This window comes from Emydura macquarii, unplaced genomic scaffold (genome assembly GCF_026122565.2).
Source record: "Emydura macquarii macquarii isolate MOO-44397 ecotype Brisbane River unplaced genomic scaffold, CSIRO-AGI_Emac_v2 contig_1451, whole genome shotgun sequence".
In the NCBI taxonomy this organism is placed as follows: Eukaryota; Metazoa; Chordata; order Testudines; family Chelidae; genus Emydura; species Emydura macquarii.
Window position 1 is genome coordinate 23,509,679 of NW_027131588.1, and position 27,500 is coordinate 23,537,178.

At 43.6% G+C, this 27,500-nt stretch overlaps 1 protein-coding gene and 1 long non-coding RNA gene across 3 annotated transcripts in view; one reads left to right on the top strand and one right to left on the bottom strand.

Moving 5' to 3' along the window:
* Positions 1–27,158, bottom strand: part of GNE (glucosamine (UDP-N-acetyl)-2-epimerase/N-acetylmannosamine kinase) — a 49,048-nt gene extending 21,890 nt beyond the window's left edge. Inside the window, exons 1-4 of one of the 2 annotated variants that reach the window (XM_067553375.1) lie at positions 13,013–13,080; positions 10,595–10,647; positions 4,051–4,253; positions 73–524 (exon numbers count right to left, since the gene is read on the bottom strand). In XM_067553375.1, coding sequence (XP_067409476.1) covers positions 73–524; positions 4,051–4,214 — 616 coding nt within the window. In that variant the 5' untranslated portion in view covers positions 4,215–4,253; positions 10,595–10,647; positions 13,013–13,080. Of the gene's footprint in view, positions 1–72; positions 525–4,050; positions 4,254–10,594; positions 10,648–13,012; positions 13,081–27,139 lie in introns of those variants that run through there. The other variant, XM_067553374.1, reaches the window with a different exon arrangement.
* On the top strand, positions 12,435–16,138 carry LOC137156492 (uncharacterized). The gene is made up of 3 exons (XR_010920780.1): positions 12,435–12,624; positions 15,282–15,406; positions 15,792–16,138. It is a non-coding gene; the product is annotated as an uncharacterized lncRNA (long non-coding RNA).
* Positions 27,159–27,500: the final 342 nt, after the last annotated feature.

The window sequence follows — 27,500 nt, forward strand, 5'->3', positions numbered from 1 at the left end:
CATGGGAATGCTAACAAAAATCTGTCTCCCTATAGAAATCATATGAGCTTTGAACAGAAATGTAATACACACCTAACCACATACGTATAATACTCATGTAGTCTTTATTTTTGGCAGATAGAAGCTTGTCATACGAGGGACAGCCAGCCAAGAGGATGCGATCATGATCTTCACACATGGATATCAAATGCTGTTCTGCACTTCTCGTGCAACACACGTGGAAATGAGCCAGTTTGGTTATGGCATGTCTGATCGAGTCATCGATGGTCCCACTGACTTCCCCGCCTTCAATGTGAAGAATCCGAATATTCATCAAGGCTGCGGACGTGGCCAGTGCCAGAGCATCAAATCTGTCTCCATGAATGATCACGATGTCAGGTTTCAGACGGTTGAGGACATCTGGTAGCTTCACTAAGGCAAGGCCTACTGACTCCACCATGGCTGCCTCATCCTCGCCTCTCACTATGGTGTGCAACCGTGTGTGAATGTCAAAGTCATCTTGTTCAATCATACGGTAGGTGTTGCTGAAGAGAGGAGGGAAAGCAAAGGAATGCTCAAACTGCAATACTGCTTGTTTTCATACCGATATATCTTATGACAGCAGAACCACACACAAGCATTTGATTACCAGTTTGCCCATTCACTAACTTTTCTGAGGCAGCAGCTAGATTCCCTCCCTCTTTGGGAGATACCTTCACAAATTTGTAATGATCCTTGTTCACCGAGGCCAACATTTTTCAGCTAGGGTGCTATACTTAGGCACCTGCATAGATGTACCTGATTTGCAGTGGGGTTGAGCACCTGCTCTCGCTGACTTCAATGGGACTATGGCTACTTAGCACCTCTGAAAACCAGGCCATTTTGATGTTGGCGCCTAACTTTAAGCAGCCTTGTTTGAAAGCACTGACCTGCTTCCAACATCATGCAATCGAAGTAGCCCCTTATAGATTACAAAACAAGTAGCCCACGTTCAGGCTGGGTTTTCAGCACCAGGAAACCAGACTTTTAAAAAATAAAAACAAAGTTTAAATAATGGAATGGTGGGAGAAAAGGGGTCACACCAAGGCTGTAAGAACATGGGACTTCTAGGAATCTACTTTTAAAAATAAATATTGACTAAGATTTCACATAATATTTTAAAGCCTATGTTAAATATCATAAAGCCAAGAAAAAGTAAAGATTCTTTAACCATAAGCTATTTACTTTAAATTCCAAAACATTTTAATCAACACCAGACATTTAATTAGCACAACTCTGCCAAAGTCTCTTTCCAATATACTTGCACCAAGGTGTTACATAGGCTGAGTAGCAGAGGAAAATGTTGAGCTTCTTCCACAGACTAGAGTTGGTGGGTGTGGGGGTCTTACAAGCAAGTTGAGTCAACCTTTCCCATCACATCTTTGTAGTTTAAAATTATAGAGGTTCCGGAGGGCTACCAAGCATCAGTACCAGTGATAGGGAGAATGGAAACTTGAGTATTATATATATACTGACAAAGGGCCTTACAGCTGCCTCCCTTTTTTCCTTGTATTTTTCCCATTGCTAGGCAGCTGAAGAGCCACTACTGTCAATATGGTAATTTCAATTTACTGCCTGACCAACCAGTTCCTCAGCCCTCTAGAGTATGTTATGAATTATATTAAAACTAACAAAGGTAAATAAGTCCAGAACAAATGAAGACAGTAATAAGATCTTGAATAGCTGCTGCAGGAGGCGCAGCAAAGCCAGAGAGGGTTCATTTTATGCTGGTAAGATGACACATACTAACAGCAGTTTACACCCACAGTGGGAAAGCCATAATATTTCTGATATGCTGGAGTCATTACCACCTGCACAGTCACACACACACACTTATAATCTGTAATTGGGGTGAAGGACAAGAGGCATGACAATAGGAGAAAAGACTGCTGTTCTGATTACAAATGTATAGCGATGCACTTACATACATTCCGTATTCATTATACCTGGCTTTAAATGTTCCACACTCTCTGGTTGGAATGAGAGATGAGAAATTAAAGGATTCTAATTCTTTTCCTTAAGAGAGCTGATCCATTCACCCTCTCAGTGGAAAGGAGCAAAGTTCCAAGTAGGATTTTGTCAGATTTAATGCTCGGCAAATCCACTTGTCCACTTGCATGCCGAGAGTTAAAAATCGCATAGCTGGCACGTGTGCGCAGAGCAACGGTTACAAGCAGAGCAAAGAGCTCAGCCTCAGGATGGGGGCTCCAGAAAAGGGACAGAGGAACCCAGCCTTGTCACTCCTAAATCCTCCTTACTACAAGTACATGCAGGATAAATCTTGGCCAGTGACCTCCTACATGATTTGTTAAGAGCTGCTACTATTCCAGAAAAACTCTCTCTCAACCTCCTCACTTGAAATAGTTTCAGATGCATTATGTTTTTGGCTTTGTTTACAACTACCCTCGAACAGACCTCTTCGCGTGCTCACCACTGCACCCTCATAATCAATCGCTTTAGGACATTCCATTAGTGTCCTTCCTCACTGACTACCCAGCTAGCAGCAACAATGGTGGTAGCTGCAATCTTTTTCATGGCTCAATGCCCAAAGTCCCCCTACCCCTTAAGCAATGCAGGAATAATGGTGACCCAGAGAAGTGGAATCTGTTAGACTTACTCTGCAGTGGCGGCCTGCTGCTCAATGACTATCTGCTGCTTCCGTCCCAAGAGTCAGCAGGCCCAATCCTGGTCCCATTGAAATTGAAGGCAAGACTCTCATTGACTTCAATGGGAGTGTAAACGGGCCCACTGACTCTCCTGGGACTATTGTCAGAGTAAGGAGTGCAGGATGGTGAGAAAAGAGACAAAAGTAACATGGTTTGGACTAGTAACCCTTCCTACAAACCAACCTTGTTTTGTATGGAAGCACCTACATTTACACTTTAGGCCCAATTCTCCATTGCGCTGTACACTGTGTCCTCATTTCCACCAGCTGGGTAGGTAATAAACACAATGGTAGCATTTACATCCACTCTGCACTGGTATAAATGACTACACAAGAGTGCTTTTTCATTTTTTTGTCCACTCTGTCACAACATTTCTACATTGACTCTGAAATAAAAACCATTTAATGTGTGTTTTAATGGACCCAGCTTTTCTAACTCAAGAATTACTTCTGTTTAGCAGTTAATGGCCCCTACCCTGTGTCTTGTCCCCTTACCCCCAAAGTTTTGCTGAATATGTGATTTTTCTTTGGACTCTGGCTCCTTGCTGCAGGTAAGTCATTAATGCCATTTTTAATTTCACTCCAGTAGATAGAATATCCAGAGCCATTGCTAATTTTTATAAATGAGACTATTAGTTCTGGGAAAACAATTCAGAGGAAGTTTTGGAGGCCCTAGCCACAGCAAATGCCTTTGAGCATACACTTTTCAAGTCCTAGTTTAAACAGAGTTCTCATTGAGCAATTAGGAGAGGTTCAGGATAATTAGTAAATATTTTCACAATGAATTTTTATGACAAATGATCACTTGTTATGTTCCAAGGGGGTACAATCCTGGTACAAAGCAATGGTACGATACCCATGTTTATTTTACACACAATGGTGAACTTTCAAACTGGCTTTCCAAAATGTTTTTAGCGTTTCGATCTACAAGCATGTTTTTGTTTGGAAGAAGCCTTTCTAAGCACTGGTGCAGGAAAGATCATGTATCCTATAAACTCCTTTGTTCACTGAGGGGCACAGAAGTGATCTGAAGTGTAAGTGTGCTGTCAAGCCCTACTGCTACCAAATCAAGAGCCACCTGCCCAGTCCACGTCTGTAATCCACCTCAATGAGAGGCGGAAGCTATGGCAACAGGATAGCATCTCCCGTTGACATAGTGTAACATAGACACTGCTGCAAGTTGATCTAAGGTACACTGACATAAGTTACATTACTTGCATAACGTAACTAGCGTAACTTAGATCAACTTAGTGCGGTACTGAAGATGTACCTTAAGAGATGACTAACGTTCCATTCTCTATATCGGATCTCAAGTTGACAAGGATTTGCCACTAACAAAATGGCAGAGATGCAAGTTTCCATCTTACCCATAGTCATCAATCAGATGGGAGCCCAGCACCACTACATCAAGATCAAAGAACTGTGGTTCTGCCTTAATGCCACACATGATAGGCGCTAATTTTGAATAATCAGCTCGGTTGCAAGTAGCAACGCAAACCCGAAGTTTTCGGTTGTTCCCATTCTTCTCCATGATTAGTCTTTGTTTTGAAAGATTCTTGAAATACAGTTCCTGAAACAACAGAAAGCAAGGATTAATATTTTTCTATACAGCCATTAAACTACATACTTAAATAATGAAAGAGACGTGGCAGAATTCTATGCTATTCCAGTGTAGAAATCTGGATAATTTATCGTGCTAACTGATCAAAAGATTATCATTTAGATAACAGGTACCTTGCAGGGAAAATCATACTTTCAATTTTAAGTATAATCTCAGATTGTGTATCTGCTTTCACAGAGGAAACAGTTTAGTGATTAAAGCAAGAGACTGAATATCGGGACTCCTGGGTTCTATTCCTTGCTCTGAGATGGAATTGCTATGTAACCTTGGGAAAGTCACGAAGGCCTAAATTTTCAAAAATATCTACTAATTATAGATGCTCAATTTGAGTGACGTAAAGTCTGATTTTCAGCGATGTGGAGCTCTCCTGACTTGAAATGGAGCTGTGGATGCTCAGTTCTGTTAAATATCAGGCCCAAAGAGTCTGAAGTTGGACATTCAAAAGTTGAGGCATCCAAAATGTGTGGACATTTGTGAAAAATTTAGGCTTTAACACCTTTAAGCCTTAGTTTACCTGACTTTAAAATGGAGATAATGATACAAACACATTGTGAGGTCCAATTGTAATTAAAATGCTTTGAGATGGTCAGATTGAGTGCAAAGTTAGTACCATATGGATGACAGCCATAGCCAAAAAACCCCTAATGGAGGGGACTGTTGGGAGATACCTAGGTTTACATTAACAAAGACACTGTGTGACCATCAGAAGAAAGTTGTCCCTGAAGAATGGGTGTCAACTCCTTTATCAGCAATGCAGAAATCACTACGTAAGTGAGGGGCCTCCACTAAAACAGGTTTGTAACTAAGACCCTGATTGTGATCTCACTTGCACTGATGTAAATTAGGAGTAATTCCACTGCAGTCAATGAAGTTTACACCAGTGCAAAACCAACATGGGATCAGAATCAGGCCCCAAGACATCAAATAATTCTGATCAATCTTCAGCTACTATTAGATAGTCAGTTCTCTCCTATTCCCCCTGACATACTCATGCAAGTACAGCACACAATTCCCTAAATTCAATGTATATAATAAACTGGTATTACATCTGATCTTTTCTTTAACGCGTGTTCAAGCTTCATGCACAAGACAAAGTAAAAAGAATGATCAGATTATTCCTTATACTGGTGTAGCACTGTAATGGAGTATTTATGAGTTTAAATGACAAGCGTCACAAAACAAAACATTTTGTACCACTAATTTTCCTACTCTGCACCTCCCCTTCACAATAGAAAAGGAAGGTCAGTTAAGTGTCAGCTCACTTACTGGGATTCAGTTCAGAGATCTTCATATATCAGAAATCTTCTAAGCATTGTTCTAGCTCACATTTTAAATTTACAGTAAAGGAGATAGCCTCTGAAAGTTTCCAGAAACCTTGACAGCAGAATACACAGGCCTGGGATCATCCATGTAAGCAGAGGGGATGAAAACACAGTGACCTTCCCGATGGGGCAAGGAAACACTTATTTCCCTTCCATGGGAGTTTGCAGAACTGGATCGCCACAGTGGGCTTCCACTGATGCATAAGGATGAGCAAAAGGTGACAGATGTTTTCCTTTCATTATCCATTGGAGCTGTGCTGCTGTGGAGACTGGAGTGAATAGGAATGGGCCAGAGACTCCAAAGACAGTGTGGAGGTCAGATCTTGGGCCTCTGTAGGGTTATGGGGCTGAACTTCCTTCTCATTCCATGGGAAAGCCATCCACATTAAACTCAGTGAGGGAAATCTGAGAGTTTCCAGTCTCATGCACAGGTTTGTAACAGGCTGGTAGGGTTTACCCAATACCCCTCACCTTGTTAGCAGGTGTTGAGCCTGCTGGGAAAAGGTTCAGTGTGTTAGTCACATCCACTGAAGAATCGTTACCCCAATCTGGATATAAAAGAGGCAGGAGTGGCCTCTGGGGAGAGGTAAGGGCTGAGCAGTCCTGATGCAAAAACTCTTCAGTGAATGTCTGTACAACAGGCCTGAGAAAGGTGCCTGCTCACAGTTTGGTGCAGAAGTGTTGACACAGGAGGAGGAGAAAAATAAAGGCATAATGCTAGAAGTCATGAAAGGGGAAACCTACCACAAGGTGCTTGAATTTACATCACTACACAGAGTGTACCCAGCCGCCTAAGTCTTCATGAGTGCTTTAAAGGAGTCAACTTGTGATAGGCATGTACGTTTAATTAGATGCTTACCAAGGGCTTGAAAAGTTAATGGGGAGTTAAAGGGCTGTGGGATCAGGCCCTGAACATTTTATGTTCCCACCTATCCACCATTGGTCTCTTATTGTCAAAAGGTCACTTGTCACTTCCAAACGGGTAAGCTACAGAACAAATATTGCAAAGTAAGTCATATTTACATTACATTAGAACAGTGATCTCTTTTTGTCCTCAGTTTCAGTGTGTGCAGATTGCACAATAAATGTCCTCCTCCCCAGAAACTCTTACTTTGTTTCCATCTCCTGTTAACTAGTAGTCATATAAAGAAAGTTATATCCTTCTACAGAAGGGATTCAGTTTTTGTGGCTTAACAACATATTATGTAAATACTTCCTTCTACTGTGAGATGGGTACAGCTCTCCCGGAGGCATAACAGACCTCTTTTGCTCACTGTCCCATAGCAAATGCTGCTCCTGTTAATGTTGAGTCCTGAGATCACTCAGCCCTGGTAGTTCATGAAGATTCACAGTATAACATCAAGCTAATTAAATCAGAACACTCCTAAAAACTGAGTTCTTGTTGGTTTCATCACTAATGATAATAAGATCAGCAGATCTGCTTCTACCGAAGCCATGTCTTCATCTGAAGTTGCTGCCTTTTAAAGGCATCTTCATTTGCAGAGGAGATGGCTTTTCCCAACTTTAATTTGAGTGGTCCCTAAAGTTTCCTAAAATCCTAAATGAAGAGTTTAGATTTCAGTTATTGTACAGAGGCTCTCTGTAAATGCGGTCAAATTATTGTACTGCCAATGCATACCCCCTTTATAGGTCAAAATGCATCAAGATTATACAACAGTCTGAACAACCCATTCTCTTTTTGAATCACATTTTTATATCACCTTTTGGAAATGAATCGAACAAAAACTATTTAAAAGAATTATCACGCAGTTCAATGGGATAATGTGTGCTGTATTTTAAAAGGGAGCCTATAAATTAAAAAGCCACACCTCTGTTCACAGAGTTCTGTGGTTACTGTACTTACATGTTACATTTACGATTACTGAACTTGAAAGATTCAAGAAAAATATTTTTTCCAGCTTGTTTACTTTGGGTATCTGATAGCACTTCATGTGAATCGGGCCATGTCTACAGTAGATAGCTTACAGCGGGCACAGTTGTACTGATGCAACTGCACCGCTGTAAGATCTCTCATGTAGCCGCCCTATGAGAGGAATGGGGCAGTTCGTAACTTTCCGATATTGTTTCAGGCTAACACTATATTGGTTTAACCTTGAAAACATGAACCAAGCATATCTTTGTAATTATGAAGCACGGAACATCTCACTGAAATAAAAGTTAAGATTCTGGAGTACGATGCCATTGCAAGGTGCAGATTCCACAGCAAATCCTGCATCTTGGGAATTCACAGGGGCCTGGAGTGTTCTCATCCTCAAAAAAGCTATTCCACTGACTCCAAGTACTGCTTTATCTCCCTTCAAATCCAAACTCATGGAACACTCTCATCCCATCTACAACTTTTGCCTTAAATCCCTCTCCTTCAACTCCAGCCTGGATCCCTTCCAGTCTGCCTTTCATCTTCTCTATTCCACTGAAACCACTATCATCAATACCTCTAATGACCTCTTTTGGAACAAGTCTCAGGGCCACTACTCCATCCTTATATACCTTGCCCTCTCTGCTTCTTGTTTTCATGTGGAGCAATCAGAAGCACTTAACATAGCTTCTGCTTCCACAGCAAGAAGGTAGTCGTAGGGAATTTTCTAATTATTTGTGTTAGGTTAGCACCTGGGAACCCCAATCAAATATATGGTCCCCACAGGCATGGTACAGAGAAGTAACAAAAAATAGAATCCCTGCTCTTGAGAGCTTGATGCAACCTAACTAGCAATGTTCTGAAAGCCAGCAGGGTACCCCTTTTACGACAGCAGAGCTGTGATGTGACCTCCACACTGCAGAGAAGGCTGTGTACTGCAGACACAAAATAGCCATGGACCACAATGTGTATCAAGGACATGAGCAAAGGTGATTTGGTAATGGTCAGAAAATACTATTACCAATGCAGAAAGGATAAAACAAGCTTATATAGCGTTCTTAGGCTCTGTCTTGACAAGGAAAATGGTCTTGCTTAAACTGGGTTTAAACACACACACTCGCTAAATCCAATTTAAACCCAATCTTTTACCTAGTGTAGGAGATGCATGGTAATACTTTTAGTTCACTTTTAGCTAGACATGTTCCAACCTAGGCAGGCCTATTTTGATTAGGAAAAATGGTCAAGTTTAAGTAAAAGGCTTGGTCTCAAATTCTATTGTCTTGATGAGGAACAAAATTATGTGTGAATCTGGTTTAGTGTGCTATGTTATGCTACATCACACAGTGAAGCAGCATACTGGACTTTTAAAAAAAACAAACATTTTAAATGCAAGTACGCACACAAATAGGGTTCTCTTACCACTGAAACAACATTCTAGGAAGCTCACTAATGCTCATAATTTATATTTGACATTAAACAAAAGCAGTTTCTCCCCATCCCTCAGTAAACATTTAATAGTAAAGCTGTAATGAGTTGCCATGTTACAAAGACCTTTTAAAAAAAAAAAGTAAAGAGTGCAAGTATTATTAATAACTAAAACTCAACTAGTTGCCAAAATAAGGGAACAAAGAACATTTGGCGATTCATTATACATTGATTTTTATTGTGTCAATTCACTTAGGGCCTGGTCCTGCAAACACTGCTTGTGCTTTCTACTCCTAGAACTGCTTAGTGCAGTACAACAGTGGGATTACTTACTTTAGTAAGTACTTCTGATAGTTAAATGTTTGCAGGTACAGGCCCTTATTTACTAATAATTCACAACATTCAACAATTTCCAAGGATTTTCCCTGTCATTATGGATGTTTTCCTGTGTACAGTGAACAAAAATGCCTTAGTATAATGACTTATGTAATGCTAAAGCAATTACAGCTTCATCCTGCAGAAGTCAAGGGGACAAAATATGTGAGTAAGAGCCACAGATGTGGCCTGTAGGTCCCTGCAAAACTTCAGGGCAATAAACACTCCAGATTCCTAACCAAGTTCACAACTGTACTAGATGGCACCACAGTCATGTTCTTTTTCTAATTTGGATTGAGTTACTACTGTTACACTCAATCACCATTTAAAAAGCAATCAAATATTAATTCATGACTATTTTAGAAATGTAATGGATAGGGTTTCAATCCTTCAGAGAGACTGACATTTTCTCCAGCTGCAAAGTTCTGTACATTTGCTACATCTATTCTATACTATGTCTTACTGAAAGTCAAAACTTAGTCTTGGATTTCATTTCCTTTAACAGATACAACTTTTTATAAAAGGTATGAAGTGTTTGAGAACTTCATCTTTTTTTCCTTTAAGATATCTAGAAAATACTCTGCAAACAATTCTAGCAACACTGTTCTGTTGCCCAGGTCACATGGTCGTATATTGCTAAATGAAATCTATAAGAACTAATTCTTCCTCCTATATGCTTAGCAGGTGTATAATAAATTAACTTGACACATACATCACTGTTACAACACAACTACCGCCTTCTTGTTTTTAAATAAAGCAGATAATTATAGAAGTTTTTCTAAAGAGGACAACATCCCTTCATCTATGAAAAACAGAAGTTACAATTAAAAATTAAAAATAAGAACATACTCAAAATCTGCAAGCAATTTTTATGACACAGCTTTAATCATTACATGATTGTCTCTGACATTGTCTGACTAACATATTGCAAATACATAGAGTCTTTCAAACACTGATCTCAAAGTGATTTATAAAAGTGAATATGTATTCCCCTATTTACAGTTGGAGAAACTGAGGCACAAAGTAGTGAAGTGACTTGTCCAAGGATACAGAGCAAGAGAGTGACAAAGTCATGAACAGATCCCAGGTCTCCTTACTCCAAGTTACATGCTCTAAACATCAGACACCCAACTCCCCTGAGACAGGATTTTTATCTGCTTATTTATGCAAAATAGCCTTAAAAAGCAGTATTGGTTCAATTAAGGCCCTTCTGGAAAAACTCTTAAGTTCCTAAAAATCATTCAGCTAAGATCCAAATAAGATCACACACCCTAAATCAAGAAAGAATTTACCTTGAGGATGTCAGACGTCTAAGAATCTCTTGATACACACAATAATTACCAATCTGTAGAAAATGAAGTAGACAGAATGCACATCTGCAAAGCAACACATTTTAAACTTAATTTATCAGTTACAGCTTTCTATAGCAATGGCCTCTTACAAATAGTTTGTAAAGTATCAGCAGAGATCAAAGATCCTTGTGACATCTGCTCTGGAGTTGGCTAGAAACAAAAGCAATTCTTACAGCAGAAGTGCATTTCAGTTATATTTAGTGTTAATAAGTTTCAAGCAACCCTGCAGCAGCATTAGTTTTAGTTTTGAGTTTAACCTCTATAACATGTTTGGATTCAACAATGAAACTACAACATAATTAGGACTGATCTAAATATAGCTTTTTGTACAGATATAACTGTTTCAGTTAGTGGTATGGTTATTTTAGCCCATATACTTGTATGAGTACAACCCCTCGTGTGGGCAGTTATTGGTACAAAGGTGAGCTGTACCACTTCAGCTGTCAGTACAGTTAAAACTTGTGTATATGCAAGCCCTTAGTGGTGGCCTTGTACTTGGATTCTGAGTTCTAAAGAAATAGGATCTTTCAGTTAGATGACAATTTAAGAGCACAGACAGAATTTACTTTCTCTTATAAGCTCAAAAAGTGTGTTTGAAGTTCTCACAGGCAGTTTACTGTGATGTAGCTAGCCAAGGTCAACACTATAACCCTCACCTGACTTCGACCTCACCTAGCTACATCATGGTGAAAACTCCAGAGCCTTATCTCGGTTAGGATTTTACAACAAGATACTTAATGTGCATTAGGTATCTCTCTCTAAAAAACCACCTTTTTTGGCAGCAAAGATTTAGCCAAAAACCATTTTAGCTGTTTCCTGGCAATGTGGTCTGAAGTGGCTCTCTGTCCTATCATTAAAATGGAGCAACCTCTCTCATGAAATGTAGACCCATCCTGGCAGGGTGTGGGCGTGTGTAAAAACCTGTAAAACTTGTTCATTCTTTACCTTACATACCTTACATTTATGCATTAAGTGCCTATTCTTCAGTACTGAAATCAATGGGAAAACTACCATTAACTTAAAATAGGCTTTAAGTGCCCAATTCTGAAAAGTCCTGAGTAACTTCCACATAAGTCAAGTAGAGGAGCGGATACTCAGTGCCATCAGTATATAACATCTTTTGTAATGAATTATTAACAGAGGGATTTGAGGTGTTAGTTTTATGCTATTTAGCCTGCACCGGGTTGGGATCTTTATATCTGAATGACCATCTCCCTCTCCAGGGAGGGATCAATGGAGCCCCCTCCATTTAAAAGACAGGAGAGCTAGCAGGCCAGCATTCATCATGAGAAATCGGCTCATCCCGCCAGGGCTGTTTTAAGACCTTCGTAGGCCCTAGGCACACTTGCCTTCACAGGCTCCCCGACCGAAATAACTAACTCGATTTTAAGCTATTAATAAATAGTTTTTTTTAAATAAAAATAAAAAATTACATATACAATTTTTTTTTGTAGGCCCTGGAAGTTTCCTAGGCCTGAGGCACGGAGTCTAATGGATAATACGGCCCTGCATCCCGCCTTGGCCTCAGTCAGTCTGTGACTGCCGGCCTTCAGAAGGAAGCGTGTCTATTTCCTAAAGGGCAGCAAGGCTTGGAGGCTTGTGAAGGGTGGGGAGTGAAGGGGTGGGGTGGGTGAACAGAGAGCTGCTCTTTCTATGATTTGTCTCCAGCAGGTGTTAAAGATGCCCCTCCTTGTTAATATTTAACACACAAGCAAATGACAGCACCTGCACTTTAACCGGTATTCACTTTTTACTGGCACTACATCCTGTTAGAGATCCCGGGGGCCTTTCAACCCTGGGAGAAAACCGATGGGTGGGGTAAACTGCCCCGTAAATGGTCTTAATGCCAGCGAGGCAGGAAAGAAACTGGAAACTTGCCCTGTGAAACCGCACGATAAGGGGCGTGGAAATAAGAACAACCAACCTGAAACTGGGCACCAGAGAAACACCAGCCCTGCCTCAAACCCTGGGTGAGGAGGGGGGGGGTCCCTTTACCCCTCCCCCACCCCACTGAGAGAACTGGGGATAGGTCCCCCCCTAGCTGTGTGCGGGGGGGGAGGGTCATTCCCTTTACCCCTCCCCCATCTGTGTGCGGGGGGGGGGGTCATTCCCTTTACCCCTCCCCCCATCGGTGTGCGGGGGGGGTCATTCCCTTTACCCCTCCCCCCATCGGTGTGCGGGGGGGGGGGCATTCTTCGCCTTACCCCCTTCCCTGAGAGCAGGGGGTGTCTGTCCGTCTGTCTCTCCGCCCGCCGGGGCCGGTGGTGCCCGCGCTAGCCTGGGGGAGGGGCGGGATGGGGACAGAGCCTCCCGCGCGGGCGGGAACGCCGGGCCCGCGCTCGCGGCCGCGCGCCTCACCTTCGCCTCAGACGTTCCGCCGGCTCCGCGCCCGGCGCCCGGCCGCGGAGCGATGGATGCGCTCGGCACGTTCGGCTGCCCAGCCTGCCCTACCAGCGAGCGAGCGCCGAGTCATCGACCCGCCGGGCGGTGGGGGGGGGGGGAAGCGGCTCGCCGTCAAAGGCCGGTGAGAGCCCCGCCCCCTCACAGCCCCCAGCGTGCGGGAGCTTAGCCCCGCCCACGCACAGCTCCCGCTCTGGGGAGGCGTGGCCCTGCCTAGGGGGGAGGCGTGGCCCTTCATAGCCCCTCCCCCTCACATCCCCTCCTCTCCTGCCTCCCTCCATCCCCTGGGGGATCCTCACAGACAGCCCCGCCTCCCTGTCTAAGTGGGGGGGGCACCCCTTCCAGAGACCCCCCCTTCAGCCACTCCTCCTTCACCGGGGGGCACAGGTGCTCCCCACAGCTCCTCCCCCCCACTCAGGTCAATGGCCGGGCAGGCCGTGACACCCCCCACCCGCAGCCCACCCTGGGGCCCACCCGCCCAGGCAGTGCTCTCTGAACAGGACCCGCAGCGCCCCCTCGGGGGCTCCTCTCCCAGCCCCAGCTGCTGGAGCCCTGGGTTCACAGGAGAAGCCTGCCCCCTCCCCCCCCATTAAAAAGGGGGGTTCTAGCCTTCAACTGGGGTGGAGAGAAGCTTGAAAGAGTTGCTCAGAAGGAGAAGAGAAAGAGCCCCAGATGTACTGCGTTTGAATTCCCATGGCTCTAGGGGGCCTGCGTCGGTGAGGCTGCCGCAGTGGGTCCATCTGCACAGATGTCCTGGGAGCCCCCAGGGCAATACGCTCCCCACCACCCAGCACACGGCCGGCCGTTCTCTTGTGCTGTGCAGACAGGACCTTCACCAAGCCTGGGACTGGGACTGGCCAGCAGGGAGATGTCCGTGCAGTCCCCTGCCCTGCGTGGTGGCAATGAACTTGTTCCCCATTGCGGCACAACCCGGCCCGACCCTGCAATCAGATCCGTGAGGGAGGGCGCGGAAGGGTCTGCTTGGCTCGATTAAGTTGTAGGATCAGGATCCTACATTGTACCCAGATCCCCCAATATGCTTGTAATAATAGTGTAAATAGGTTTCTTAGTACCAGAAACCTCTCTCTCGATCGATCTCTGTGATGTAGGATAACAGGAACTGCATTAATTTAAAGATCTCCCTGTAGGTAGGGGCTGCAACTGAAGGACTGTTAATAATAATTACCTTGTACTAGATTCACACTGCTATTTAGCTGGTAAAATGGATAAAATGAATAACGCCCCAGACAGCTTACAGCTGTCCGCTTACACGTTGGATAACTAGCTGGTACAATACAGATCGATATATGCCGTGACATCCTCCTCATAGCATGAATGCTTCATGGAAACAGCTTGGGCTTTAAGGGTACGTCCATATTGCAATAAAAGACCCGGGGCATGGCCGTGGCTGGCCCAGCTCAGCTGAGCGGGGCTGAGGCTGTGGTGCTAAAAAATTGCAGCGCAGATGCTCCAGCCCTAGCCCAAATGTCTACATTGCAATTTTTAGCCCTGCAGCTCTGTGACCCCAAGTCAATTGATCTAGGATCAGCTTTGGTGCCCCTGTTTTTTTATTGCAGTGTAGACATACCCCAAGAGTTTCTTGAAGGCAGAGGGAGGGTGTTTGACAAAGACTAACTGGGCACAGCATGAAAGAAGGTCCCAGAATTAGGAGCAGATGAAGGAGCTATAGGCAGTCAGGAGAGAAGCTTGAGCTGAGCAAAGGATGTGGTGATTCTACCTCACCAAGGAAGGGTGATCTTGTGGTTAAGGCACTGGACTGGAACTCAGTAAATCTGGGTTTAATTTCTGGTTCTGCCACAAAATTCTTACATAACTTTGGGCACCAATTCAGCAAAACCCTTAAGCATAGATTTAAATCTCATTAACTCCAATCAGGAAAATTGCTGAATCAGGTCCTTAATCTCTCTGTGCCTCAATTACTCGTTTATAAAATGGAGATCATACTTCCTGCAACTGTCTTGTCTGCTTAGATTATAAACTAGGTGGGGCAGGGACTGCCTCTTCTGTGTTTGTGGAGTTCCTAGCAAAATGGGGCCGTGGTTGGAGTCTCTAATCAGGAACTGTAATAAAAATGATGATAATAGATGTTCTTTAAAGTTCTGCTTTGGGGACCCCTCCCATGAAAAATCTTTCTGCTGCTGTGTTACATGGATAAAGAATGTGCAGTTGGCTAGGATGATTATTTATGATTATCTTCCTTTGATAGATCATGTATTGGCCTTTACCAAAGGCTAGCTACTGCACTTGATAGGTGAACCGAGGGTCTGCTCTGCTGTGACAAATCATCTGGTCCGAAGGAAATATCAGTCCTGTCTAGCACCTGGGCATCAGGTACTTGCATTCTGGGGTATTTTCTCAGTCAAAATTGCATCTGTGTTCATCAATATAGCAAGTGGGGAGGCTCCGTGCCCCTCCACTTTTGGGTCTTTCCCTCACATGCATATTAGCACTGATTTCTGCTCCTGTTGTTGGTGTATCTAGAAGAGGACACATGCATGTGTAAGCGAAGGGTACATGGACTGGGGCATTCTTATCTTTTATTTGGAAGAAAGAGCATGCCCTTTCTCAGGTGTACTTTTTAGCAGTTGTGAACATAAAGGTAAAAAAGCTTTACGGGACCAATCTTTAAGTCTTTATTTAGTCAAGATCTTTATTTACGTGAAGGGGAGTTTTGCCTGAGTCAATCTTGAATAATGATTGCAGGTTTTGTTTTCAGAAAGATTCCAGTGTCTCCATTTATGGAGTTTTGTGGAAAGCAAAAGAATGTTGTGTGACATACAGTAAGTCTTCACAATGGGTTGGGCAGCAACAGTAAGTCACGGCCCCTCAAAGCGCCAGTGACCTATACATAATTGCAGTATATGCCCTCTTCTCAACTTACCATTACAACCATGAGAAATGCTGATCAGAGGTAGAAGCAGCAGCTGGGAGGCACCTTGGACTGAATTCCTGGCAGGCTTAAGCTGTTTTCATAATTTTCTGCACATCAGTGCACTTTTTTGTATATTGTGCACATTGCTTAAAACTCTGTATGCATGTCTAAAAATGTCGCTTTATATTAGAGTATTGTCTCATTTGCACATTTCTTTGTTCCCTGATATAATTTCTTTAGCAGTACCTGAAAATGCGTTCTCTGGAATGAAATGCTTAGCAAAGTCTGAATTATCTTTCAGAGTTAATTATCCTTTTTTTAAAGATATATTTTGAATGTTTCCTGTGGCTGCACAAGAAATGCAAATTGGCATTTAAGTATGTTGGGGATTAATGATCCTTTATGCATAGAGCCCTGTACGGATACAAATTTGTATCCGCATCCAATCCACGGTCTGCAAAAATGGTCCATGAATTGCCATGGATTTGCAGGGCTCTATTTATGCAGAATCCTTAGTCTTTTAATCTACTGTCTACAGAGGTGTTACTATAATGTTGTTTCCAGCAGTCCACAGGACAGAGTCCTATAAGGATAAACACTTCCCCTCTTGTTCACCCCCTCACGACCCCCACCCTCAACCTCACAGCATCAGGTATGTGGAGAGAGGTATCCTCTACTTCAATGACTGAAGGAGCTCTCTCCATAGCTCTGCACCATTTGAGAGCAGGAATCCTGGCCCCCACTGACCCTACTATTACCACAAAATATTAGGCTGTGGCAGAGGCAATACCCTTTACCCTCCCCTGCTTTATCAGACCGTGGGCTCTCCATATCTGCAATGTGAATATGGACCCCTGGGCCCATGCAGAGCCCTGTTGACTGCAGTGGGGCCATCGCAGGGCTTAACTGCAGGATTGGGGCCTCAGTGATGACGTAGGACAGCTGGACTTGTCCTCCTCCTCTTGGAGCTGTGCACAGCTGTAATAACCCCTGCAGTAGGGTCGGTTACAGTATAACCAGTGCTCTAGTCCCTCTAATTGATGGCTATGGAGACCATTGTACTAGCCAAACACATTCTTACGAAAGTTATATTAATGTACATTTCATTTACACCGTGGGGCTCTGACGCTGCCTTTCTTCGTATGGAAGTTTTGCCGGAGTAAAGAGCATGCGACTGGGCCCCTTAGCTCTCATCCTGTACAGCACCCGAGATGGAACTACATCACGTTCTTTGGTAGAACTCTTCATTTGCATGAAGCGTATTTAGATTGAAACTGAAAACTAACTACGGGGATGTGAAAATTCAGGCCAAGATCTTTTAAAGCGACTAGCAATGTTTGGCTACCTCAGTTCTGCTGGGCCCAACTTAAGTCACCTTAAAAGATGCCTGTACTTTAAGGACAGCTGCTCAACACTTTCTAAGAATCAGGCCCCTGTGAGGTATCCAAAGTTGGGGGGCCAACTCACTAGTCACTTTTGAAAATTCTGTCCCTAGGGTACAGTCACTGTAATTACCTCTGTAATGAATGTCCTCTGTGTGAACTTTACTATAGCAATACCGAGCAACAAGTACTACTTGTTATAAGTACCAAAGACAAATATTAGAGCAAGCACATGCAATAGGGAAAAAACCAAAAGTGATCATCTTGTCAGAAATTATCCTGTTTTTTTCTTAGTTAAAATTGTCAGGTAAACAGTGAGCAGTTGTTTATGACAAATGAATTATCCATATCTGACCTGAGCAAAGGTCAGTCTGGTAATAAATTACACACGATGCTTCAGAGGGAAGGGAAGGAGAATGCAAGGCCATTTGTGCCATACTACACCATGTAGGAAGGAGATGTTGGGGTTATTCCATTTTACCTTTGGTGTAGAATTGATCCTGTAGCTCCTTGCACAGTGTTCTATTCCAGTACAAGGAAGGCATGGGCTCAAGTGAAATTAAGCACGAGGCCTATTCTGTGCCAAGAGGAGGAAAGTCTAGAATAGAGCAGTGGGGATAAGATTTTTTGGTTCACTGGCAATTCCAAAAGTATTGCAGAAAATGTTTTCAGGTCCAAAACCCAAAACCAAAATGTTTTCATTTGTCGAAAACTTTGAAAAGTAAAAAATACATTAGCAGGGAGTTTTGTTTCGGTTTTGAGCATTTTTATATATTTTTAAATTTTTAAAATAAAAGCAAAGGAAATTTCAAAATGAAAAGTTGTTTCAAATTGAAAAATTGAAATGTTTTGTTTTGGGACTGTTGAAACAAAAAAATTGTTTCTTTTTCCAGAATATTTTCTTTTTAACCCCAAAACAATTTGCCAAAATCATGATGAATTCACAAAATTACCTCTAATGTGGTCAACGGGAACCTGCATTTTTCACTGAAAAAAGTTTTGCCCAGCTCTAGTCTAGAGCCCCTTGTGAGCTCCTTCTCTTACTCACAAGAGCATACATAAAGTGTAGTGAAAGTGGGTGCATCCCAGGATGTATCAAAGTCCCAGGTATAGGGTGACCAGATAGCAAGTGTGAAAAATTGGGTTGGAGGTAATCGGTGGCTATATAAGAAAAAGCCCTGAATGTTGGGACCGTCCCTATAAAATCGGGACATCTGCTCATCCTACTCCCAGATAGAAAGGGAGAGCCTGGATTCCACTGAAAGAATTCAAACATTAACTCATAAATCACACCGGTTCCTTTAAAACCCAGCCATGTTGTTTTTAGGTTTTTTGTTTTTTAAAACTCAGACTTTTTTGGGCTGTCTAAGATAATGTGCATTAATGTTTGATAAATCACAAATATAATTCTCAGATTGAGTCAAGCATCAAGAATTTCAGACGTACAATCCAAGGAAGCTAGGTGTGTTTACTGACTCTATAGTGTGAGACATCTTGATTCAGACCAAAAGAAAAAGCAACCCCCATCACGGGGACTAATGGGGGCGGAAAAGTGAGATAGGGCCCTGATCCAAAGTCCATTGAAGTCAATGGAAAGACTCACAGTGGGCTTTGGATCAGGCCCATAATCATAGAATCATAGAAATGTAGGACTAGAAGGTGTCTCAATAAGTCATCTAGTCCTGGCCCCCCACACTCACGGCATGTACCTCTGAAGCCCTAAGCTCAGTTGCTTACAAGTGAGGATGGATTTGATGGTCTTGACCTCATTTGTGCACATCAAACGCCCACCAGAGAACTGGACCCAACTGGCAATCTGCTCAAGAGGTGCTGTGGAGCAGTTTATGTATGCAGTTTAAATATGTAGCATTCACTGCGATGAATTAACACTGCTGTGTGAGGAAGGTTGTACAGCATCTGCCTGGAGTCTGCCTGACCCAAGCCAATGTTCTTAAAGCCTCAGTTTTCACTTGCTTCAATTAACTGGATAAACACATGAGTCAAAATCCACAATCCTTGCTCAATTCTGACGGCTAATTTAAGCCTAGCTATCAAACCAGGATATACTCCTACAAGAACGTCACCATGCAGTTGACTTGGCGAAACTTGCTTGTTTACATTGCTCAAACTATGATTTACACAGCACACATAATAAATACAGACAAAATAAATCTTTAGATACAGCCACAGAGGAAAGAATGACGCTACTTGTCCTTACTCAAAGCATTTATGCAGTGGAGAAAAGCCAACTAAGAGCTCTATTCTGATACAACTCAATTCTGAGAAACGGACATGATTGATATGATTACAACCTAAAACATGGTGTAAAACCCATCATGTAACCTGGACTCTGGCACAAAGATTGGCTAAAAGAAACCCCCCAAACCAACCAACCAGCAAACATGACTTTGTCCATGCCGTAGAGGTGGGATAATCATCTTTACCAAATTCCAAATATCAGACCTCAATATTGATTAGCTAAGTGAATTATTATTATCTATATGATGGCTCCAGTTTAGGAAGTCATTCTTATTCAACAAAGCACTTCAGTATATGCTTAAATCCATCTCTATTCAGCAAAGTACATGTGCTTAATGTTAAGCATGGGCTTTGCTGAACAGAGATGGACTTAAGCATACTTATGTGTTTTCCTGAATCAGGACTTCTAGTAGCACCGAGAGGGCCCAACTGGGTTCATAGCCCTATTGCGCTAGGGGCTGTACACAGAGTGTAAGATAGTCCATGGCCTCAGAAGATTACAGTCTAAATACACAAGATAGACAAATGGTGGAGGGAAGAGAAGTGATTTGCCCAGGTTACCCCACAGGAGAGCTGGGAATGGAACCCGTCTCCTGAGTTCCAGTCTAGCACCCTATCCAGACCGTCTCTCTAAGCAAATGAATCTGATTACTGAAGCGGAGTGGTGGGAACGTGCGTGTTGAGGTCAGGGAAAGGGCAGTTGGAAGGAGTGGGTAGGAGATGCGTGCTAGGAGTTGGGGTGCAGGAAGCAGGTTGTGTAGGTGAGGGAGTGGTGCGTGGAACTGGATCATACTTAAAATTGTCTGTCACCTTATGGCAGTGGCCATTATCGGTCTTATTTTTACAGATGACTTTTGTATGAATATGAATCTGAGCAAATCAGGTCAGATCCAAGCAGTGGATTTGCCCCATCTGTCCTTTCTGAGCTCAGGAGTGGGATTTGACATTACTTTTGTAAACAGGTGATTAATTCTACCTCGTGCTGAACTGGTTGACTCTTTCAGAAGTGTTTCACCCAATGCTGAACAGGTTGGAATCTAGTCTTTTTTTTTTTAAAAAAAAAAAGCGAGTTATGGTGTGTTGCTGTCCATAAGAGTCTTTAACACAACAGGGGAAACCAACTGACAACGTAGGAGAAACAGGGAAACTAACTGTCTACAGAGTGCTGTGGAAATGTGGAAAGAGAACTGAAAAACAATTCTTTTCTCTCATTTTTTTCAGTTCCTGTCATCTTGAACATTATACTACACCATACACACTGCCTCTCAAAATGAACGGCATTATATGTCTAAGCGCTCTGCTGCCAACCCTGAAGTCTGACACCAGTGTCCTTGGACAGGGTTAAAACAACAGAATGCTAAAAACGGAAAAGAAATGTGATTATTTTTTAAAAAGCATCAAGTTGCAGCCATTGGGCCCAAACTTCCATCCGTTCGCACCATTGATTTCAACTGCAGCAGGATGTGTGGAATTTCTGCCCCAGATTCTATGGGAACTTGGGGAAAGTCTGCAGGCCTTTTTTTTTAAAGCAAATTAACTCAGAACATGACTGTATGTTTTATAAAGAGCTATTTGTATGCTAAGGGCTTGATCTGGCAAACATGAAGCACGTGAGTAGCTTGATGGAGCTGATAGTTCCACTGAGTTCAAAGTTATTCTCTCATGGAAGAGGAAATGAAAAAAGTAAGTTCTTTCTAATGTGAATTAATAAGAAGCCATTTCATTTCACTTCTTTTGTTCTGTGCTTGCACAAAGGCGGTGTAATGTCCATGACTGGAGTTCTTAGGCACAGAAAAATAAATAATATCCTCTTTGTTGTAACCCATTTCCCCATCCTTCATCTGTTTATCCAGCAAACTACTTAAGCATGGGAGTATTCCCACTGAAGTTCAGTTTTTATAAATAGAAAGTCAAGAACCTTTTTCCAAAATTAAATCTTTTTTTAATGTTGAAAACAATGGAAACACTAAAATCCATCACAGACCTTAAATCCATGTGAGAGCTTATTTCTGGGGAATGTTACTTATCTCCTCTGGTGCTAGTGACTTTAGGGTTATCTTTTGAGCGTGCTGTCACCCACGCTGGAATCTAACATTGTGGGCAGCCTGGATCCAGCCGCAGTATGAAGTATGAAGCAGTACAGCAGTAGTAATACATTTCCCAGTGTCAACAGAACAACAGAGGCAGAAAATACTATACGTTAAATAAAGTAGGCTCTGAGGACAGACATTACAGCACATATTTGCTGGGGAGTGGGGGGACGGGGAAGAACCAAATCTGATCATCTACTGATAGTTTAAACTGAAAAAAAAAATCATGAAGAACTATCAAGTAATCATGAAAGAGAAATTATCTTGTAATACAAGCTGATAATAAGAAATGCAGCATCACACTGTGTCTTGCTGCCCCCTTTTATATTTCATATTTTAACCCAGAACCAAGGACCCTGGTGAACGGTAGTTCAGTTTTGAGAGGCAGTGTGATCTAGTGGATTGGCACCGGAATGAGACTCAGGAGTCCTGGGTTCTATTTCTTACTCTGCCACTGGCCTGCCGGGTTTGCCTTGGGCAAGTCACTTCCCCTCTCTATGCTTCAGTTTCTCTTCCCACCCTTTGGCTGTTGTGTCTATTTACACAGTCTAAGGTCTTCAGGGCGGGGACTGTTTCTCACAATGGGTGAAATCCTGGCTCCATTGAAATCAATGGGAGTTTGGCCATTGCCGTCACTGGGATCAGGACTTCTCTTTATTTGTTTGTGCAGTACCTGGTCAAAGGACTTGAGGCCTCTTGACTCTCTCAGATACAAATAGCAATCAAAATAATTCAGCAGAAAGAGATCAGTTAGTGGCAATTTGACCAGTCAGAAACCAGTTTTAAAGGTAATTTCTTTTCCCACTCATGCATTCTAAAATGGATCTTGGTTATTATATATTCACTGAAGAGCAAGATTAGAAGTTGGAGTGTCTTTCTTGGAGTCTACTAGGCTATTATTCATTTCTTAAAAGTTATGAATGTTCATTTTCTTTCCCCATGTCAGTAAATATATCACCAATCCTACTCTGCATACAGGATTTCCTCCAAACATACCAATTAACAAAAAGGTGCAATACATGCATGCATCTCTTTAATTTGCACGGAAGACAACCTTCTTTTTTAAAGGGCTGAGCACAAAAGCAGGAAGATCTTCATTATGACCATGTGTCTTTTGCTTCTGAGGGCCTGGATTTTTTTACACAGCCAAAAATGGTAGCAAAGAGCCGTGCCTGCTGCATGTCTCTAATGGGTGACTGGGCACAGTGGGGGGCACCCCCCACAGTGCAGAGCTCTAGGAGACATGATGTCTCTCTCTGAGTCACAGTGCCACAGGGTACTCCCTGTGAGGGCAGACTCCGAACAAGGGCCAGGAATTCACTGCCTCAGTCGGCCTGTAGGTACAGGCCAGCTCTGAGTGAAATCAGTGGGAGTCTCTCCAGTGAAACCCCTGGCAGCTGAATCGGGTCCTTCCTTAATGCACTGTTAGGGTAGGTTGTGTTTTATCCCCTCTCCGAACAGTGTCATGAGAATCAAAGCAGTGATTATTACTGCAGAAAAACATCAGTTAAGAAGAAAACCAATTTCATTTCACTTTCAAATCCCCAAAGCGTTGCTAGATCACACTGGCTTTATCAACGATGAAGATACCCTGCTGGAGCCCTTTGCATCACAGCCTGGGTCAAGTTAAACAGGCCTTTCGGGTTTTTTCCCCCAAAGGAAGATTCACTTTAGTTCAGTAGGTCTTAAATAGAGTTATTGCAATGGCAGGTATTTAACAGACATCTCCCCACCCCACCCCACCCCACCCCGATTTACTGTGTGTCCTGTGATAAGCCCTGAGCCTTCAGCAGGCTAGGGCTAACATAGTGGAAATCTACAGCTGTACAGGCTCTGCTGTGGGAGCCCGGGCCATTGACACATGGTGTGTTTATGTTAGAACATGTGTCTTGTTTCAAGTAGTGGCACTGGTTTCTCGGGGAGGGGTGGGAATGCCTTGGGCACATTCCCTGTCCCCACAGCAGGCCTAAAAAGCTGAGTATTACTGCTGTCCTCCTGGCAGATGAAGAGGGATGGATCCATCTCTCTGCAGTACCTAAATATTGCTCCAGGTATGAGCCAGAGGGGGACATACAACACCTACGTCAAATGAGCTTTCTCAGCTGAACTCCACAACGCCACAGCCAGGCACTCAACAAGCTAAAAATGCTATTAATGCAGTGGAGCAGAGGCTAGATTTGAGTAGCTTCCAGAGCTGCTACCCTGGGGAAGATAAGATATGCTACCACTCTCACTGGTTTCACTGAAATTACTGTTTAAAAAAACTCCTAAGGTATCACGGAAATAGTTTCACTGACATTAGAAAGCTTTTCCTATGAACCCTAATTTGGGTATAAACTCAGGCCTGCATCCTGGAGTTGGTTCTCTGTGGTCTACTGCAAGTGTCTGCTTATATGGATCCAACTGTAGGATCAAGGCATTTATTGAATAAAAAGGCCATCGTTGCTGGAGCCATAGCTCCAAGCTGGTCTGAGGGGTTCCCTGTGCATTCGGGATAGAAAAAACATTTTCCTCTCCTGAACCTCTAGAACCTCTTGTAGACTGTGCTCTCTTCAGACTGGAGAACCGGTGATGAGTTTGTAGCTGTGATCTCCCCCGAGGCTAATTAATAGCTCAGTGGCACGGCTGTGAACAAGCACCAGTGGAGAAGGAGACTCCAGAATTTGTGCTTTGTGACACAACTGCACACTGGCACTGAATGCTAGGGCTGAGCTCACACCTGGCCAGGCTGGTGGTGAGGGCTGGCAAAGCATGTTCCTGGGGGAATCACTCGGGGAATGGCAAGGAGTGATTCCAGGAGAAGTGACGAGACATTCAGGTTCTGGCAGGACGGACCCTGAGTTGCAAGTGTGTGTGCATGTCACACGGATCCTGAATGCTTAGGGTCGGATCCTGAGCTGGTGTTAATTGGTGTAGCTCCGCTGACATCAGGGGAGCTATGCCAGTTGAGGAGCTGGCCCAGAGGATCTCCACGGGTGGAGAGAATATCACGCTCTGTGCGCAGCGCTGGGCGCGTCTGTCGGTTCGGTGAGATGGCACAGTTCTGGCGGTGGCACAGAGCAGCATTCGAGTATTACAGCAGCAGAGCAAGTGCCATCGTCTTCAGCCTCGGGGAATCACAACAGTGTCTCCCGGGGTCTGGAACAGCCTAGGACCTCTGCCCTCCGCTGACTGGCTGTTTGACCAACCCTCACCTCCCTCATTCTCTTCCTCTCAGCTTCACTCCACACCTGCCCCTTTTACTGTCTTCTCCCCTGCCCTGTCCCCATCAGCCTGTCCCATATAATCGATCCCCTCCCAACTAACCCCCCCAAACCAAACAAATTGTGGAATTAACATCAGATATTCACTCTGCTTGTCTATCCCTTCCCCACCCTGGCTCTATCTGGTCTAATTTAACTGTAAACTTTTCAGGCAAGCACTATCTACTGTGTTTGTATAGCAACTGAAAAGCTGTAAAGTTACTGCAATTGTAAGGCTACTGTGTTTGTATAGCAAACAGGCAGGGACTATCTACTACTGTGTTTGTATAGAACTTAGCACAATGGGGCCCATTCTTCCTCAGGCACAGTCATAACAAACATAATTACTATTTACTAGGCCTGTCAATTAATTGCAATTAATGCATGCGATTAACGCAAAACAAATTAACTAGATTAAAAAAATAGTTGTAATTAATCACAGTTTTCATCACACTGTTAAACAATAATAGAATACAAATTTAAATGTATTATAAATATTTTGGATGTTTTTCTACATTTTCAAAAATATTTATTTCAATTACAACACAGCATACGAAGTGTTCAGTGCTCACTTTATATTGTTATTTTTATGACAAATATTTGCCCTGTAAAAAAAAAGATAAACAAAAGAAATAGGATTTTTCAATTCACGTCATACAAGTCCACACAGTCCTACTTCTTGTTCAGCCAATTGCGAAGACAAACAAGTTCGTTTACATTACGGGAGATAATGCTGCCCACTTCTTATTTACAATGTCACCTGAAAGTGAGACCAGGCGTTTGCATGGCACTGTTGTAACCGTCATTGCAAGGTATTTATGTGCCAGATATGCTAACCATGCGTATGCCCTTTCATGCTTCGACTCATAGGCTCTGAAGTTTTACGTTGGTTTTTTTTAATACAGTTATTAAAAAAAAAAATCGACATTTGTAAGTTGCACTGTCATGTTAAAGAGAGTATTTTTCAATTCATCTCATACATGTGCTGTAGTGCTATTTCTGTTTTACAGTTCAAATATTTGTAATAAAAAAATAAAGTGATCACTGTACACTTTGTATACTGTGTTGTAATTGAAATCAATATATTTAAACATGTAGAAAATATTGATAATAATAAATGTAAATTGGTATTCTATTATTGATTTAGCAGTGCAATTAAAACTGTGATGAATCGTAACTATTTTTTAATCTCATGATTAATTGCCATTTTTTAATTGTTTGACAGCCCTACTATTTATTATTATTATTAACGCCATGCTGGCAATTTGAGTCTCCTACTTTCCAAGTGCTACCAACAGAATAGCTTAACTGAAGTCTTTTCCACCCAAGCAGTACAGAGGAAAAAACACGTCACCGGATAAGAAATAAAATGTCAGCTTTAGGAAGCTCGCCAGATGTCCCAAGGTCTGTCTGGCTATAGACTGAAACAGATGGAAAAAGATGCTGTATAAAAAGACCACTATTTTGCACTTGTATAGTGCCTTTCTTTACACACAGGTTACCTTGGGCTTCACAGCAGCTATCAGTTACCATATGACAAATGAAAAAACCGAGGCACAAGAAAGCTAAGTGACTTTTCCCAGGGGACACATGAAGTCTGATAGGGTTCAGGAATAAAATCCTGGTCCTCTGGAAGTCCGTGGAAACCCCCTTTTAGTTCAAGAGGGCTGGTGTCTCACCCAGCTCTCCTGGCTGCCAGTCCTGTGTCTAAGCACCCCCTGCTTTCACTTGGTAACAACACTTTGATGCGATGGCTGGGTACCCGAAGGACAGCTCACATAGCAGCAGCACTGTGAACGGGGCGTGCTCGTGACTTTCCCTCGCTGCTGTGTGGAAACGGCTGGTGACAAACCCGGTGATTTTCACGAGATTTTCACAGATCGCAGTCAAACCCCTTCCAAAAAAAAAACCCCACAACCACAACGACAGGCCACAAAGCAAGACAAAAGCACCCGGCAGAGCTTCCCCTTTCCGCGGCCGGGCGCCGCACCGCCTGTGGAGAGAGGACTGGCCGGTGTGCTCGGCGCAGGACGGCAGGGAGCCCCCCCTCCCCTGCGTGCATTTTTTTCCGCCAGAAATGCAGAGCGGGGCCCCCCGATAGCGGCGAGGGGCAGGATGCTGCCAGTCCCCCCCCCCCCATTCAAGCACCCCGAAAAAGCAGCCGCGTTTCAAACAGATGCTGAGCCCCCCCCGGACCAGCCCCCCCGGGGCTGACTTACGTGCGGCCCGCCGCAGCCCTGCTCCCTGCGCGGCGGCCGGTTCGAGCCCATGCCGCCGGTGCCGGCTACACCGCGAGCCGAGCCGAGCCGAGCCGCGCCGCGCCGGTCTGCCGCCGGCGAGAGGCAGGGGAATGGCAGCCCGCCCCCTCCGCCCGAGCACGCACACATTCCGGCGGGGCCGGGCCGGGCCGGGCAGCGGCGGAGGCTGGTTTTCCCCTGGGCTGGGCTGGGCTGGGGGGGGTGGAAATGCTGAGCGGACTTTTCCAGGCTTTCCTTGCCTGTGCGGGACCCTCAGCGCTGCCGCCGGCTTGCAGTCTGCTGCAAAGCGAGAAAAAGCAGAGCTCCAGGGCCAGCCCTGGCT